This window comes from Phocoena phocoena, chromosome 10 (assembly GCF_963924675.1).
Source record: "Phocoena phocoena chromosome 10, mPhoPho1.1, whole genome shotgun sequence".
Taxonomy (NCBI): domain Eukaryota; kingdom Metazoa; phylum Chordata; class Mammalia; order Artiodactyla; family Phocoenidae; genus Phocoena; species Phocoena phocoena.
Window position 1 is genome coordinate 6,090,343 of NC_089228.1, and position 18,110 is coordinate 6,108,452.

General features: G+C 52.1%; 1 protein-coding gene across 1 annotated transcript; it reads right to left on the bottom strand.

The window, feature by feature from the left end:
• Positions 1-2,816: 2,816 nt before the first annotated feature.
• SLC6A1 (solute carrier family 6 member 1) lies at positions 2,817-17,738 on the bottom strand. Its single transcript, XM_065884972.1, has 14 exons — positions 17,501-17,738; positions 16,944-17,075; positions 16,321-16,421; positions 15,441-15,550; positions 14,902-15,034; positions 11,774-11,908; positions 11,433-11,536; positions 11,072-11,196; positions 9,234-9,346; positions 8,748-8,879; positions 7,797-7,899; positions 6,542-6,642; positions 5,497-5,664; positions 2,817-2,921 (listed from the first exon to the last, which is right to left on the bottom strand). The coding sequence occupies exons 1-14, from the start codon at positions 17,736-17,738 to the stop codon at positions 2,817-2,819; spliced, it is 1,800 nt and encodes a 599-aa protein (XP_065741044.1).
• Between the last annotated feature and the right edge of the window lie 372 nt (positions 17,739-18,110).

Consider the following 18,110-nt stretch of genomic DNA (forward strand, 5'->3'; position numbering starts at 1 on the left):
ATCTCCCACCTCTCTCTTTCAGACCGTTACTTCCTACCTTCTCCCACAACTGTATAAGGCTTGTTCCTCTAATAAACGCCTTATTCCATAATACTCATACAGGTCCTGCTTCCCAGACCGAACCTTGACAGACAGACTTAAGGTGGCAACGTGTCAAAAACTGGTGAACCTGGGTGATTGTTGAACCTTTCTTACAACTTCTCTGTAGAATTCAAATTTTAAATAAGATTTTAAAATTAAATATTTTGAGGAATGAATCACGAGGGAATGAATGTTGTTAACTTAATGTGCTCCTATTATCCTAGTTTTAGACCTTCATTTAGTTGACCACATTTAAGTTTCTTAGAACAGTGAAAGCACCTCCCTTCTGTGGCTCAGAATCATTTTCTATCCACTCATTCCAAGACTTCTGGGGAAGTCCAGTTCCATGTCCCTGGATTTTCAGCCCAAATCTCTCTCTGTTGGGGAAAAATGTTTTGTGTGTATCTCTCGCTGTTTTGATGAAAGAGGCTATGGTGACCCCCACCCCAAAGAACTGAAGGTCTGACATTGTATATCATAGAACCTTTATTATTTTTCCTCTATATTCTTAGAAACGTACATAACGCCCGTGCTCTAGTTATAACACCATTTATAGACATTTAAAATGCATCTTCATGTATAAATATTTTACATTTGGTCCATAGAACAGATAATTTTACTAAATAATACTGTAATGTTTTTTAAAACAGGCTCTGTATATAGTTTGAATATGTATATATTACATATATTTTTTAATATAGAGATAGATTTACTTGGTGTTCTGAGAATAAATCCTTATTGCAAAAAAAAGCATATATGATAATACAATATCTTTCCCTCCCCAGGGCAAATACTAAAAAAAGTTACACATATTCACAGTTCTCACAGTAATTGTACGACACATAATATTGTGCTATATAAGTAGGTTTGGATGGAAATCAGTTAAGGGATTTCTTGCCAAACATCTCACTTAGATTTGATTACAAACATTAAATACGCTGCATTTGTCTTCGAAAGACTTGTTCTTAGTTTCAGAATGAAGAACAAAGAGAAAGTTAGAAGTCTTCCTGCCCTTATTCTAAAGGAATTCACACAAAGGATGGGGGGTGGGACCATGAGACACAGTGAAGGGTTCCTTTTGTTCTAAACCCTATAATTTAACAATACATATGCATTTTGATCCTGGATTCACCAGTTGGCATTTGGGATGCCTTAGTAATGAGACTATTTTACAGATGACTTCAGGAAAAGCTTTTAGATTTCCTACACAATATCAAATGAGACCCTATGTACCAAGCATGAGGAGGAATGTACATATGTGTGCATTTATATGTGTACACAGACTTTTTGTTTTTTCTCTACAAGAATGTGCTTAATATTCTGAGGGTAATACCTTATTGCAAGAACTGGTATGCTGGTCACTTTTGGACGAGGATGACAGATTAAAAAACCCACAGTCACAGTTATTTACCATAGTTATTAAGGATTAGTCGTAAAACACAACTCGTGAGTTAACTAGCTAAGGAGTACAGGGCACAACATACGATTTGCTACATGGGAACCCATGTTCCTGGCAAATGAGAAGCGCTGAGTTGCTGGAGCTTGCAAGAAACTGTCTTCACCCGATTTGCTGCCACCACTGTGGAGCCCAGTTCTGGAACGGAACAAATACTACTTCCCAACGAAGCAGCTTTAATCTCGGAAGCACTTGGCGGGGCAGGTCTGGATTAACACTAGCTCCTCATTTACTGGGCTGGCAGATTTTAGTGGCAGTGAGGAGATTCTCACTGGGGGACTTCAGGGAAGGGGAGAGGGCAGCAGCCTTGACTGGGGTTGCAGTGAGGGAGACGTTTTAAGAAGGAGACAGAAAGATCGCTGGATCCACTTTGCCTCAAGGACGGAGCCTCACTTTGATTTCCTCTGCAACTGTTCTGTGCTCTGCAAAGCCGGGCAGCCTAGGAGAAACTGGGGCTCCTGATTAGGGAATTTCCCCAGCGGGATCTGAGGTCCCCGGAATGGTGATTAAAAAAATCAGTTGTGCTTGTGGCAGTTTTCCGAGGAGCAGCGCCCATCGGGAACGATCGCTGTTGGGCCAGGCGCAATCAGAATGGCGTGGTGAGAAGTGGGGGTGGCGGGGGGGCCAGGAAAGCTTAGTGCAGAGATGCTCATTCCGCCGGGCGTCAGGGAAACAGGACACTGGGCGGAGTGCTTGAGAAAGCAGTTCTGGGAATACCGAAGGGGCTGGGGGTTGTCAAGCTGCCTCGGGAAGGAGAAAACCAAAAAATGAAAGAGCTCTGCTGGCTCTCTGCTCTTAAGAGTGAGCTCTCCCTGGAAATGTCCATTATACAAAATGCCCTTTTCATGTGCACAGAGCAGTGTTCCGACGGAACCGAACTCCTGCCAAGTCCGAGATAACAGTCATGGGTTTCGGCAGTAAGAGAACAGTCAGGAATACAACTAAAAGCCAGGAGTGTGCGGCCTCTCCACATCACACTCGCTGGCGGGATAAAAATGATCTATCACAGCCGTCACACAGGCCGACTGCTTGATGCTGATGGGGCCCAGATTAAAAAGGTCACCAGCCCGCAGGTGCTGGAGCCATCGGGCATCTTCTTTGCCCACGGCGGGGCCCACGGGGGTGTGACTGTCCCCACCTCCCTCTCTTTGCGTGGTGATGGTGTCTGGACTCGCCACTCGAGGTAGGTTGAGATAGACGGTATCTTCAGACATCAAGTGGTGGTCGTGTGCAGCCAGGGTCGGGGTGAGAGTGTGGGTGGGCGAGCCGCCCTGCACCCCTAGATGTAGGCCTCTTTGCTGGCGGAGCCGCTGGCCTGGGGCTGCTCTGGACCATTCTCAGGGCGGACAATGTCTTCGCTGGGCTGGATCATGACCTGGATGCGCTGTGGACAGCGGGAGGATTCAGGCTGGGATGGAGGGGGGCTGGCCTCTCGTTGGCCCACCCTCTTCTCAAGTCTCCCCTGTTTGTTCTGCCTGCGAGGTGCTCCCAGGTGCCAGCCCCCTCCTGCACACCTTCCAAAGCTCCGCTGGGCCACACCCACTCCCTCTCACTTGGGTCCCTGCAGTAACTGCCCCCAGCCCTCCACTTCCATTCTTGTCCCTCATCCCCTTCATTCTACTCTCAACACCCCAGCCAGAGGGGGATCACATCCCTCTGCTCCTCAGGACCCCACAAGGGCTCCCATTTCACCAAAGTCCTACAGGGCCCCACAGGATCTGGCGCCCATCACCGCAGTCCTCAGTGTTCTCCCCTCAGCCCCTTGCTCTCTACACTGCAGCCACACGGGCCTCCTCACTGCTCCCCACAAGCAGCAAGCAAGCACCTGCCCCAGGGCCTTTGCACTTGCCGCACCCTCTCCAGGGACACCCCTTCAGACAGTGACACAGCTCAGTCCCTGTCTCCTGAGGTCTTGGCTCAGCAAGGCCTCGCCCAGCACCCCCTACACCCTCTTTCTCCGTATTCCTCATCCCCATCAAACGTGACTTTATTTTGTTAATTGCTGATCTTCCTCTCTCAGAATGTAAGGTCCATGAGGGTAGGATTTTGCTCATGGCTGTGTCCCCAGCACTGACAATAGTGTCTGGCACAGAGCAGGTGCTCAGTGTATGTTTGCTAAAGGGGTGCAACCTCCCCACCTTCTCTGCACACCCGCCCTGCCATCCTGCCCCATCAGCGCACTGTCCTCAGACGAGTCTTCCCTTTCCCACCGCTGGGCCTTTGCACAGGCTGTGCTCCCTTCCACAAATGCACCCCTTCTGCCTCTCTGCCACTCTCAGACCTGACTACCTTTTGAGACACAGCAGCGAATCATGGTAAACAAAAGTGTTGGACCTGGAGTTGGAAGAAAGGGCTGTAAGGCCCCAGCTCTGCTAATACCTGACTGCAAGGGATGGGGAAGCAGCTTCCCCACCCGGCACCTCATGTGCTCTTTCTGTGAAGGGAGGAGGCTGGCCCAGCAACTCCGGGGGCTGTGCACAACACACCACCCCTATGATGCAGACCTTACAGACCCTCCTTCTGGCTCTGAATGTGTCTGGCAGGGACATCTTGGTGGGGAATAAGGCTGAGAGGCACAGATCTAGGTCCTCCCAGCTGTGGCCTTCCACCTCCTCAGTGAAATCTCCCCAGGCTACACTTACTTCATCAATGTCTCAGCACCTGGACCTCCAGCACTGCCTTGTTTCACTCAAGAATTCAATATAATTTAACAAAGAGCTGACGTGGACCTCGCATATGCCAGTGGGTCCCTGCTTGGGGCAGCGTGCCTTACATGAGGTCTAGAGTTAAGCTCTTAACATATCTGATCCCACCCCTACCTGCTCTGAAACCTCAACGGCTCCCCATTTGCCACTGGATAAACTCAGGATAAAGTCCAAAGTTCTTGTCCTGATTTTCAAAGTACTTCATGATCTGGTCCAGCCTTCTTACATTCCCAGCCTCATGTCTTATCACCTCCCTGCACCTCTCCCCACTCTACCCTCCAGCCTCACTGATCAGTTTATACCCCTGGGACTTTGCACATGCTTCCCATCCCCTTCCAGGAACATTGTCTCTGCTTCTACTCTTATTATTTATTTTTTAAAAAATTGAAGTAGAGTTGATTTTATGTTAGCTTCATGTGTACAGCACGGTGATTTGGTTTTATATCTATATATGTATATATATGTATATATATATATATATATATATATATATACACACACACACACACACACACACACACACACACACACACATCCTTTTTCAAATTCTTCTCCCTTATAGGTTATTACAAAATATTAAGTATAGTTCCCTGTGTTATAGTATGTCCCTGTTGTTTATCTATTTTATATATAGTAGTGTGTATATATATATATATTTTGTTGTTGTTGTTGATTTTTTTGCGGTATGCAGGCCTCTCACTGTTGTGGCCTCTCCCGTTGCGGAGCACAGGCTCCGGACGCGCAGGCTCAGAGGCCATGGCTCACGGGCCCAGCCGCTCCGCGGCATGTGGGATCTTCCCGGACCGGGGCACGAACCTGTGTCCCCTGCATCGGCAGGCGGACTCTCAAACACTGCGCCACCAGGGAAGCCCTGTAGTGTGTATATGTTAATCTCAACCTCCTAATTTATCTCCCTTTGGTAACCATAAGTTTGTTTTCTATGCCTGTAAGTCTGCGTCTGTTCTGTAAATAACTTCATTTGTATCTTTCTCTTCACCCCTGCTTCTACTTTTAAGTCTGGCTAGTCCTTAGTCCTCTTCTTTGCTGTCCCCTCTTTAGGAAGCCTTCTCTAACCCTCCACAATGCAGGAGGATGTCTCCCTGGTTCACCCCAATCGTGACCTCTGACACTCTACTTTCACTGGCTATCAACTTGTCTGTCTCCCCAAATAGACTGTGCTCCACCAGCGTAGGCGTGGTGCCCAACAGAGTGGGGAAGGGGCCCAGCGACAATAAGGGTGAAGAAGGGACTTACCTGCTTCAGGGAGCCCTTTAAGGTGAGGAACATGTAGGCCATGTACCCCGGGATGAGGACCATGGAAGACAGGGCCATGAGCCAGCCCACACCCTGGCCCCACTTGGGAAAAACGTAGCTTCCCATGGTGAGAGGGGTCATCTGCACAGCACTGAAAATGAACACACCCTGGGGAGGGACAGGAGAGAGGAGGGGGGCAGGCAGTCACCCAGGCTGGACTGCCAAGGCCCCTCCCTAGACCCTGCAGCTGATAAGGTCCACTGCCCTCTACCCCTGCCCTGGGGCTGACCCTCACAAGGGCCCAGCATCTTGGGAATCCTGCACCCAAGGCCACTGCTAGGATATAAGGTGCCTTTGTGTATAACAGAAGAAGCCACTGCTTCCGGGAGGACCAACAGAAAAAGGTGCCTTCTCAGTGGCAACCAATAGAAAAGGGCATCCCTTCTGGGAGAGCCAATACGAAGAAGGTGCCCTCTCTGGAAGGACCAATAGCAAAAGGTAGCTTCTCTGGGAGGACCAACAGAAAAAGGCATCCCCTCCTCCAGGTTAACCAGTTTGTCAAGCAAAACAAGGGTGGGAGGTCGCCCCCAGTCGGCCATTGGCTGAGCGTCCCTGTGCAGGACACAACATATGCAGTGGCCCAGCCTCACTGCAAGGACCTGGGCAGCCCCTCCCAGGCCTGCTCGTGCCTCGGCTTCCCCTTGCAGGAGGGAATGAGGGATGCTGAGGATAAGAGGCCTCCCCGAGTGACTGGTTTGGCTTCAGAATCAGGTTTGAACGCAGCACCAGCCCACTGGGTGATGCTGGCTGGTGAGCCCCGGTACCGACAGCAGTCAAGTGGGGCAATAACGCCTACTGTGCTGATGTTTGAGGATGCTGCAGCGTGTCTGGTACCATGCAGGGCACAGAGTAGATGCTCAGCACAAATGAGAGAACAGTATTCCTAGGGAACAGAGGTCTGTGGGCCTCTTCCCCCGGCCTTTGGCTCCAGAAGTGTCTCTCCGGACCTGAGTCACCCCAGGGCCCGGTCTGGCCCTGCCCTTACCGCCACAATGATGGGGGTGAAGAAGGACCAGCAGAGCTTCCACCAGATGCAGGGCCTGGAGCCAACCATCTCTTGGATGTTGTCATAGAATCGGTTGACACCTGTGACAATTGGAGCAAGAGCAGGAGGGATGGGCGAGCCGTGGGGACGGCAGGCTCAAGGCCCCGACCTGCTGTTTTCTCACAGTGTGACCACGGGCAAGTCACCTAACCTCTCTGAGCCTCAGTCTCCTCATCTGTAACATGGGGCTAATGCTCTGGGGTGGGGGTGGGGGTCCTTATTAGCTAAGGATTCAACAACCAAATCCCCCAGCAAACGAGCTGTATGGGAAAGCAAGTCACCTGAATGTGAAAACATCCACCAACAAAAGGATGTACTTACAAAAAGCATCCCCGTCACTCTCAGTGTCCCTCCTACCCAACATCTCTCCCAGCCATTCTTTCAAAGCTTTGCTGGGCAGGGGTGGCTTTCCCTGCTGATCTGATGCATAAGCAACTGGTGATAGATTGCAAATTGCGAAGAAGAACCGCCAATCTTGCAAAACAAACAAACAAACAAAACCACTGCAGATGTCCTGAAGTTCATGAGAGTGACACTGGGCACTGGGCACTGCTCAGGTCAGCAGCAAAGTCACTGACAGTGAGGACCTGACAGCGCTAGACCAGTTAGAAAGCAAGAAGAAAATGATGAGGAAGGGTGAGGTGGCGGGACTACGAACAACATAGACAGAACACCAAGAACCCAGAGGGACTCTGGAGAACACGTCTTCCAAAAACATCATCTTGCTGCGACAACCAAAGTGCCCGGAAGGACAGCCTTTTCACTAGCACGCAGTTGGGTCAGGAAACTTAGCCCACAAGATCAACACATAAAAATCATCGTGTCCTACATTCTGAGGTAGTGCATACTTTTAATTATAGCTTAGCTTTTAAAAAATATTTAACTTTAGAACTTTTTTATAGTTTCAGTTTCCTTTTTCTAGATAAAATCTCAAACAAGTCTTTTATGGCAAAATTTATGAAGAACTTTTGACTCCCATTTTAAATGAGTTTATTTAACTCTTCTTCTTATGGTATCTTCTAAACATGGGACGTCCTGTGCTAACTTCATCGAACTGCAGTGAGGACCGAATAAATTAATGTATGGAGAGGGCCTGGTGCTCAAGTCGTATTTACTGAATGATGACTGAAGAAAGGGATGAATGAGTGAATGAACAGATGAACGAGGGAGGGAGGGAGGAGGGGTTGGTGCTTACCATAAAACCAGGAAATGGAGACACATTCAAAGAACACGAGGAACAGCAGGCTCATGCCACTGGCGGAGTAGTAATCAAAGAGTTTGAAGACATAAATGCCCCCCTGTGAAAGCAAAAGAGGTGAGAGAGGGTCCACTTCCCCTGGGGACCAGTGCATTCAGTTCACGGTCAACACAGGCTGTGTGGGTTGGGATTAGGCTACACTGCATCAAGAAGGCTTGAGGGTAGATTAGAGGAAGCACAGAGGTCTTTGTGACCCTGCAAGGATGTGGGCATGGACTCTGGGGAATGGGAAGAAAATGCCCAGGTGGCGGAGGGAAATGTCCCATTTCTGGGAGGGCTGGAGGGCAGAAAGAGGAGCTGGTCATCTGAGCCATCTGTTCACAATGTTAAACCAGTCATGTCTCTCTCCAGAAGCTCTTCCATAGCTTAAATAAGACTGTAATGTAATATATAAAATGTAAAGAGATATAAAGTAAAATAAAATAAAATAAAATCCAAATGCCCATCCTGGAAGGTCCTGCATGATCTGGTTCTGCATCCACTACCTACTCCCCCACTCCCTCTGTCGCTACCACGCTGGCCTTCTTTCTGTCCCTCAAGCTTGCCAAGCCCATTCCCACCCCAGGGCCTTTGCACCTGCTGTGCTTTCCTCCCCTAGCTAGATCTTCCCCTGGCTGACTCTTCCTCGCCATGTGAGTTTCAGCTGAAATGTCACTTCCTCAGAGGGACTGCCCTGACTACTCTGTCCAAGGCATCGTCCTTCCCACCCCTGCTGTTCATTCTCTGTCCCACTATCCTCTGTTCTTCATGGCATTTAATGATCTAATTTGCACGTCAGTCTTGTCCACCAAAATGAAAGGTGGGATGGGACAAGGCTGGGGCACAGAGGGCCTGGGAGTGGCCCCGGGCAGGCAGCAGCAGAGGTGTGCCAGGTGCTGACGTGCTCACCTGGGTGATGTTAGACAGGCCGATCAGGTAGGAGACGATGCAGACGGCGGCAATGAAGAGCTCCCTGCGGTTGCGGAGCAGCCTGGGGTACTCATCCACCAGGGCAGTGATGAAGCCTTCCACGGTGCAGAACTGCGGGGGGCAGAGGTCAGCCACCCCAGGCAGCCCCAGCCCCACCCACCCAAAGCCTCACCCTGTGGGGACGGCAGGGCCAGGGGAACGCTGGGTTCCAGGCCTGACTCTCCCTCTGCCTCCCTCTGTGACCTCAGGAGAATCCCTTCCCCCTGGGCCTCAGTTTCCCCATCTGGAAAATGGAGAAGGTAGCTGAGCTGATCCCTGAAGTGCCATGTGGTAGAACATCCCGAGGGTTTGAAACTCTTGGCCAGCTTCTAGGGGGCCTAAGACAATGGGCTCCTCTCCCTGCTTGGTCCTGGACCAGTGAGGCTGGGTGGGGGCTCCTCAAGGCGCCAGGGAGGGCAACCTCACCTGGCTGTCAATGCCCAGCATGAGCAGCATGGAGAAGAAGAGGATGGCCCAGAGGGGAGAGATGGGCAGCTGTGTCACCGCCTCCGGATATGCCAGGAACGCCAGCCCAGGGCCTGTGGCAGGAAGGGCAGAAGAGGAAAAAATACAAGGCGCTGAGCCCCTGCGGCATCCCCAGCGCACCCACTTCCTGAGCTTTATTTCATCTCATCTTCAGAGGAAACATTTCAGTGAGTGTTATCAGCCTCCTTTTCCAGACAAGGAAACAGCTGGGGGGAGGGGCTGAGGAAGGGGGAGGCAGGAGGCTACAGAGTTGGGTTCAGAGGCAAGGGGACCAGTGAGATAAGAGGAGGGATGCGCAGTGACCTGGCCAGCGGTGGGGACTGGGGACAGTGCAGGCGCAGACGGGGGGCCGGATGGAGAGATACTCAGGAGGCGGAGTGGGCAGGCCCTGGTTTTGGTTGGTTTGCGAGGGAAGGGGAGGGAAGACAAAGGAAGGGTCCAGGATGATGCTGGGGGCCTGGCCTGGGCACTAGACACTGGAACCCTTTGCTACGATGGGAGAACAGGGTAGGAGAAGGCTTGAGGAGTTTGGGACACTGTGAGTGTCTGGGGGTGGGTATTCAGGAGATCAGGGAAAACCGTGGAAAAAAGAAAGAGACTGTAACCTCTCTGGGGTCTGGCTCTGGAAAGGGGGTTGGCTGGGAAGTTCCAGAGAAATGAGATGCTGCGCTGCCCATGCAGGGGAGAGCAAGCCCTTGGAGGGGAATGTTCCTTTCCACACGACACGCCCAGCTCCCCACGACAGAGAAGGGACAGGTCACATTGCCTCCATGAGCCTCGGATGACTGAGCACACAGTGGGTCCCCCGCGTTTGAGCAGGGAAGGGGGTGTGCCTGGGGCTGCCCTTGGACCCTGTGGCATGGATGACTGAGCACACAGTGGGTCCCCCGCGTTTGAGCAGGGAAGGGGGTGTGCCTGGGGCTGCCCTTGGACCCTGTGGCATGGATGACTGAGCACACAGTGGGTCCCCCGCGTTTGAGCAGGGAAGGGGGTGTGCCTGGGGCTGCCCTTGGACCCTGTGGCATGGATGACTGAGCACACAGTGGGTCCCCCGCGTTTGAGCAGGGAAGGGGGTGTGCCTGGGGCTGCCCTTGGACCCTGTGGCATGGATGACTGAGCACACAGTGGGTCCCCCGCGTTTGAGCAGGGAAGGGGGTGTGCCTGGGGCTGCCCTTGGACCCTGTGGCATGGATGACTGAGCACACAGTGGGTCCCCCGCGTTTGAGCAGGGAAGGGGGTGTGCCTGGGGCTGCCCTTGGACCCTGTGGCATGGATGACTGTGTGCAGAGCAGAGTGGGCACAGCCCAGTCGGTGAGAACCTTTTTGGAACTGGGACAAAAGCACCGATGCGGGCGCTTTGAGTCACGATGGTGAAGGTGTCTGGGTTGGACCGAAGGTGATATCCCAGGGGACAAGAGTAGGTCTGCTCCCCCCCAGATGTCCAGAATCGTGCTGGAGGTGCCAGAACAGCCTGGCTTTGCAACCAGCCCGGTCTGGGGTCAACTGCAGTCCTACCACCTTTGAGCTCTGTTAATTTGGGTAGGGGACCTTGGTGAGTCTCGGTTTCCTCACCTATGAGATGAGGACAACAAGAGCACTGACCCCATAGGGTTGGGAAGATTCAGGGACACTGTCCATGTGAATGCTCAGGGCACTGCTGGCAGGGAGGGACACTCAACGCCAGCGAGCCACGGTGGTGATGACGGTGACAGCGATGAAGATGTACAAAGTCCGCGGGGTTAGCCCCTCCCCACAGCCCTCCCCAGTGCGGTGCTGACCTGAGGCCGCCACATCAGCAATGGACCTCTTGGTGACGTGGGCCATGAAGCCCACGATGGAGAAGATAACAAATCCTGCGAACATGCTGGTGCAGGAATTGATGCAGCAGACGATGACGGAGTCCCTGCAGAGAGGGAGGGGTGGGGTCAGGAAGGGTGGGGCTGGCGGGAAGCTGAGCTAGTGGCCGGGCAGATGAGGGTACCTGTGAGCCGAGCTACTGGTGTGCCCCCTCCCCCCCGCGACCCCCCGGAAGGGGTGGAACCGTAAGGAGTGGCCAGAAGGTTTTGGCCCACAGATGGGTGGACTTGACAGGCCAAGGGAGGGGCGTGGTCTAGGAGGGGCGTGGCCGCGGGGAAGCACCTGTAGACGTTGTTGTGGAAAGAGTTGTAGCTGCCTAGAGCGATCAGGGATCCCAGGCCCAGCCCATAGGAGAAAAAGATCTGGGTAGCTGCATCCAGCCACACCTATAGGCAGAATGATTAAAAAAAAACCAGAAACGTCAAAGTCATAATCATAGCCCGGAACGCCCCAGGGCCTTTTACGCGTGCTAACCAGCTCTACCAGGCAGCAACCCCAGTTCACATAAGCGGGTCCGAGAGGTGCGATAACTTATCCTAAAGGTGGTAAACGATGGCTCAGGACTCAGATGTGCTCTTAACCCAGCGGGGGGCGCTCCAGGACCAGGTCGGGAGGTCGCTCACCTCAGAGTCCGACAGCTTGCGGAAGTTGGGCGTGATGTAGAAGAGGATGCCCTCCTTGGCCCCGGGGAGCGTCACTCCGCGGAAGAACAGGATGATCAGCATGATGTAGGGATACGTGGCAGAGAAGTAGACCACCTGGGAGGAAAGGGGGCGAAGGGTTACGCCCCTTCCAGCACACCCATGCTGTCCTTAACCACTTTACCTCCATCCCTACCTGTTGTGGCTCTGGGCTTGGTTCCAATTCATCTTCCTCCAGGAAGCCTTCCTGGATTCCTAACCTGCTCCTCTTGGCCACTTTTCTGAAGCTGCTCCTTGGTGTCTGAATCAACCAGCTCAGCACCCATTTTTTCCCCTTTCCCTACCCTTCCTATTTTTTAATTTTTATTTAAAGCATTCAAATAATATATGTGGTGACAAGGAAATTTTTAAATTACATATGAATACACACACAAATTAGAGTTCCTTTCAACAGCCCGTAGAATACAAGTTACATGAGGGACAGGACTTGTCGTGTTCACTTCTCTATTTTCCCAGTGCCTAGAACAGTCCATGGTATGTAGTAGACACTCAGTAACTGCCTGACAAATACATAAGTGCATGGACGTTAATATTTTAATATTCTCTTTTGAGACTTTCCTTTGCATATATGATTACATTTTCTTACAAATGAGGCGCAAATTATATACTTGCCTTTTCATTCAACATGTTTAAAGTTAAAAAACACAGTACGTACAGCTTTGTTTCTTGTTTCGTTTACTGAATGCTGTTTTACTCTCTCGTACACTGTGACTTTTAATTATACAAAACAGTCCCTCAGGAGGTCCCACCACCCTTTTTTAAATTTCCCCTACTGTTATCCGTTCAGGTTATTTCCAATTTTATGTGAGTCTCAATACTACTACACCGGACACCCTGTAGATAAAACTCTGTCTACAAAATTATACAATTCTCGAGAAAAATTCTTAGAAGTGGAATTACTGAGTAAAAAGGAATAAACGTCTCAAGGCTTTTTGATCCACATTGCCTAATTACCTCCCAGAAACGGAACTTCGTCCAGTACTACAGACAGTGCCTTTCCCACAAAGGGGCCAGCACTGAGGATAATCACCTTACAAATTACTTTAAATTGATAATCAAGAGGCTGACGGCACTGTCTGAAATGGCATTTCTTTGCTCACCAGTGTGAAAGAGCAATTTTCAAGTTCAGTAACCTCTGTACCTCCAAGTCTGATGTGCCCCTACTTCCCGGTCAGCATGAATTGTTCTCTGGGTTAGTCTCATCTCCCTGATGACTCTGAGACTCTTCAGGCTTAGGAAAGGCAGCCACGATCCAGCAGAAAAAACACTGTACTTGGAATTAGGAAAAGGGGATTTAAAACCATCTGTGTCACCTACAAGCTGTGTGACACTGGGTCAATTTCTCATCCTCTCTGAACCTAGCTTTTTCTTGTCTGGGTACAATCAACCTTTTTGCTCAGACAGGTTGGGTGTATGAGGACATACAACATACTTAATCCATGTCATCTATGTCTTGCTCTTCACTGGGTCTTTGGCATGGAGCCAGGTATACAGTAGGAGCTCAGTAAATGCTCATTGATAGACTGGTTGATTCACTCAAAAGATGCAGTGAGAGGGGCTCTACTCTCTGTCCCCAAGAAGTAGTCAGTCTCCTAAGGCAGCAGGAACTTTAGGTACCACCCACAAATAATTATAATAGACATCATGTAATGAGCGCCGACTGTGTGCTAGGCATACGCTCTACATTCTATGCAGACTGATTATCTCACTTAGTCTTTGAGACAACCCTGTAAGGCACTATTATTGTGACCATTTAGCAGATGAGGAAACTGAGGCTCGGGAAAGTGAAGTGACTTGCCCAAGTGCACACAGCTAGGGCCCAGGGGACTGACATTCAGATTCAGCTCTGTCTCCTCCAAAGCCCTTGGGCCCTACATTCTTCTGCTGCCTAAAGTTGGGCTGGGAGACACCTGTGCCCTCCTCCTGCTCACCTAGCCTAGGGACAAAGCAGAGATGTCTGACAGCGGCCTTGGTTCTGAGAACCCGGTGGGTCCGAAGGTCCCACCTGACTGCAGTCGGGCAGCTTCTCGTTAGCTGGGTCCGTGCCCAAGTATGTAATTCACTAAGGTTCTGTTTTGCTCGATTCAGCTTCTTGGGCAGTCTGGACCTCCCTGTCTGAGCCGGATTCAGTTCACTTCCTTTCTTTCCCTTACTTGCTCTAAGACCTCAGACAATACCCTTGCCCTGTGAGTTTCCTTCCGGTCCAGGCCAGTGAGAGACTTGGCCATCTTCTGTCCCCAGACTCCTGGGATGGGGCTTGAAAACAGAAAGAGGTGGGGGTGAGGCCCGTCCCCACCTCACCCCCGATCTGATTGGCAATGTAATCCCCAGGTGTCCCCAGGCTGGACATCCCAGCTTGGCACGGCTCTGCCTTTGCCAAAAACGAAAACAATAACAACTCCTCTTGCTAGCTTCTGATTTCTTCACAAAATCAGCAGCTCATTTGATTCACATAACAAACCAATGGATAAGCAGTTATTGGTCCTATTTTACAGAAGAGGACACTGAGTTTCAGAGAGGCAAAGTGATTTGTTCCAGGTCACACAGCCACATAAATGGCCAAGATGGGTCAGAACCGTTTGAACACAGGGCCTGAGTATTTAACCACGAACCAATCCATCTCTATTACCTCCTCAAAGGCCGGGATGTAACTGTGCTCACCTCTGGGTCACCTGCACCTAGAACAAAGCTTGGAACAGAGTAGATCTCAGGGATGGTTTGTCAAATGGTCCAGGAGCCACATTTGCCCTCCGCTTTGCAATGGCTCTGCCCGGCCCAGGGGAATCTCGATCTCAAGGGACTCACCATGAGCCTGGCACTGCACTAACAGCATGACTTGCAGTATTTCCTTTAATCCTTAAAACTGCCCAGAAGGTAGGTAATGATATTATTCCTGTTTTACAGGAAAGGAAACTGAGGCACAGAGAGATGAAGGCACCTGCTTAAGTCAAAGCTGGATGGGGTTCCTGGGAGCTATTGACTCCTCACCCAGAGCAGAGATCCCTTTGTAGACCCATCCCCCTTGGGTCCCCACTGTGCACACCTCTTACCTTTCCAGTCCAGCCAACACCCTTCCAGATACAGAAATACACAAGGATCCAGGCGATGGCCAGGGTGATGGCCAGAGGCCAGCGGATTTGACCTGGCTTATCCAGCCCGTCTGTCATCTGATGCATGTTGCGCCTGGTGGAACATCGGAGGGAGGACAAAGTTACGTGGGGCTGGCGGGGGCTGGGGTGACCCGGGGGCGCCCAGGGCGTGATGGTGCTGATAGCTGTGATCACTGGGCTCCAAGAGCTGGGCGGGGACCATGGGTCTGTTACACTAACCGGGAGAAAGTGCTGTTTGCTCAAGGGACCTGCCAGTGACTTAGTTCTGCCACCATGGCTGCTCACCTGGATGTCTGGATGTCTGCAGCGGCCTCCCAGCAGGACCACCCCCCTTCACTTCTGCTCTGTCCCCACTCTAGCCCCTTCTAATGTCTGATCACGTCACTTTCCTGCTTAAAATCTTGCAGTGAATAGCTCACTGTTGTTCTCACTGGCCCTGAGTGATGCGCCACCGCCCCCAGGGATGGCCCCGCACTCACTCCCAGAACTCCACCACGGCGCTGGTCATGGTGCTGGTGTTGACGATGCTGTAGTTGGAGAAGCAGCGGTCTGTGTTCCAGGGGTTGTCACACTGTTTCCACGGCAGCGTCTGCAAAGACACAGCGGCACAGATAAACCACATAAGACCCCAAGAGCTGGCCCCAGTGGCCCCAGCACATCCCGTGCATCCTCACAGTCCTCTGAGCCTGCTCACAGCCATTACCTCACCTCCCATTCCCAACAGCTCCAGATGCAGGTCATGTTGTGAGCCTCATTTTAGAGATCAGAGAGGGGCAGCAACTTGCTCAAGACCACACAGCTCCTACATGTCAGGGCTGAAATTTGAACCTCAGCCTTTTCACTCTGAAAACCAGCTCTCCGAGCTGTACCATAAGGTCTCCTGTGTCCACCCTGGGGCCACTTCCCAGCTACGTGACCTTGGGTAAGTAACCGTGCCCGTCTGAGCCTGTGCACGATGAAGTGACCAGTGAACACTTACAGTGTTTGTTCTTTGCTGGGTATGGTTCTAAGCACTTTACACATATTACTCCTCAATCGTCACACAACCGTATGAGGCGAGGTGAGTTTTACCTTAAGCCCCATTTTATAAGTGAGGGCACTGTGGCTCAGAGAGGTTAAGTCTCTTTCCTGAAGTGGCACAGTTGGTATAGACTAGGGTCAGGATTTGAACCCAGGCTGTCTGGGTCTATATAATATGGGCGAATGGTGCTATGACGAAGACACAAGGGCTGCTGAAGACAAACCACGCCCGCCACCCGGAGGAATGGCCCTGTCGGCGGAACGGTGGTCCCAGTAGAGGGAGGGTGGGGTCTGGGTCTGGCTCCTTCTGGGGGGCGGGTGGTCCCAGGGGCCACTCACTGTGGTGAAGGAATTGTACAGGTAGTAGATGGCCCAAGAGATGATGACAATGTAGTAGATGTTCAGCCAGAACGACAGCACAGCAGCGGCAAGGCCCACACCTGGGACCAGACACATCATCACGACCTTCATTTAATACAGTAAGAATCATAACCATCCCAGCTCCTGTCATCGTTGTCATTTTCCAGGACATCTACAGTGTCGCTGGAACTTGGAGAGAAGCAGGGACTTGGCTAAGGTCACACACACATGGCAAACGAGGGAGCCAGGACTTGCGTCTGGGGCCCAGCACAGGCTGGTCGCAGGGCGGACCGGGGCCTTGGCTTGCCAGGCAAGCACGACCCTGCACGTGTCCACCCGAGTGTCTGTCAGGCACTGAGCAAGGAAGCAGAGGAAGTCGCGCCCAGCCCCTGCTGGGGAAATGAGCTCACGGGGCAGGGCGGGCTGACGTGCGTGCGGGGCCTCTGGACTGGGTCCTCCTCTGACCAGCATTGCCATGGGTCACCTGGCCCCTGCAAGGGCTCCCCGCTGCTCAGACGTGACCCAACAGCTCCCTCTGTCCAGGGCCCGGAGCTGTGGGCAGGAGCACGACCACAACCCACAGCTCCACTCTGCACACTCACCCTTGAACATGGGGGCCAGCTTCCACACCCCCAGGCCCCCGATGGACGTGTACTGGCCCAGGGAGCACTCCAGCAGGAAGAGCGGGACCCCCGCAAAGATGAGCGTCAAGAAGTAGGGGATCAGGAAGGCCCCTGCGGGGTCGAGAAGAGAGATGCTCGTGGCCTTGAGCTTTGAGAAACCCGGTCGGTCAGAGAGAGCATCACAGCGGGGCGTTCTGGGGTCCCTGCCACGATTTCAATATATTCTGCCTTAAAAGCAGCACCCAAAGCCAAAGTGAGGCCCGAGGACGTCCTTTGCTCAAGACCCATGCCCTGCACTTTGCAGAATGAAGACGGGAACTTTTGGGCATCATTAACAGAGGACTACTGCCCTTTGGGAGTCCTTTGGAAAAGGACAAGAAGCAGAAGTGGGGCCTGGCACTCCCATTGGAGTCTTTAGGGACCCATTTCCCCAAGGTCACCCCAGAAAATGCCTAAGCAGGACACTCTCCGTGTGTGTGTGTCGGGGGTGGTGGTGGTGTGCAGACCCAGCAGGAGGTCACCAGGCCAGCACCTACCGCCACCGTTTTTCCCACAGAGATATGGGAACCTCCAGACGTTGCCCAGCCCGATGGCGTAGCCCACGCAGGACATGAGGAAGTCGAAGCGGCCCTTCCATGTGTCCCGGTCTGGAAGGTCCGCCGCCTTTTTCTGCACCTTGACCACCAGTGTTTTGGGCTTGTCATTGGCCACGGGGACCTCGCTGACCTCCGTGGAGATCTGCCCATCGGCCACCTTGCTGCCATTGGTCGCCATGTCTCGGAGTTTGGACACAGGGGTCCTGGCAGACGGACGTGCGATGTCAGCCCTGGTCCACGTGGACAGCAGTTTTGCGGCTCAAGGTCACCCTAGGAGAACAGAGGGATAGTGTGACAGGCACTGAAGGTGTTAAGATCCTGGAGCCGCCCCAAAATAACAAAACAAAATAACCCACAAACCAAGGGACGAAGAGGGCTCGCCCTCTTTTTCCTGCCAGCTCCTGCCCCAGGAGGAAGGAAGATGCCTTTTGCTTCCAAGGTCAGCATGTGAGAATGTGGTCTTGACGTCTCCTGGGCTAGCATCAACGCGGGCCATCTGTGTCACGTGCCCTCCGTTATGTGTCCATGTCAGAGAGTAGCCCCAGGCAAC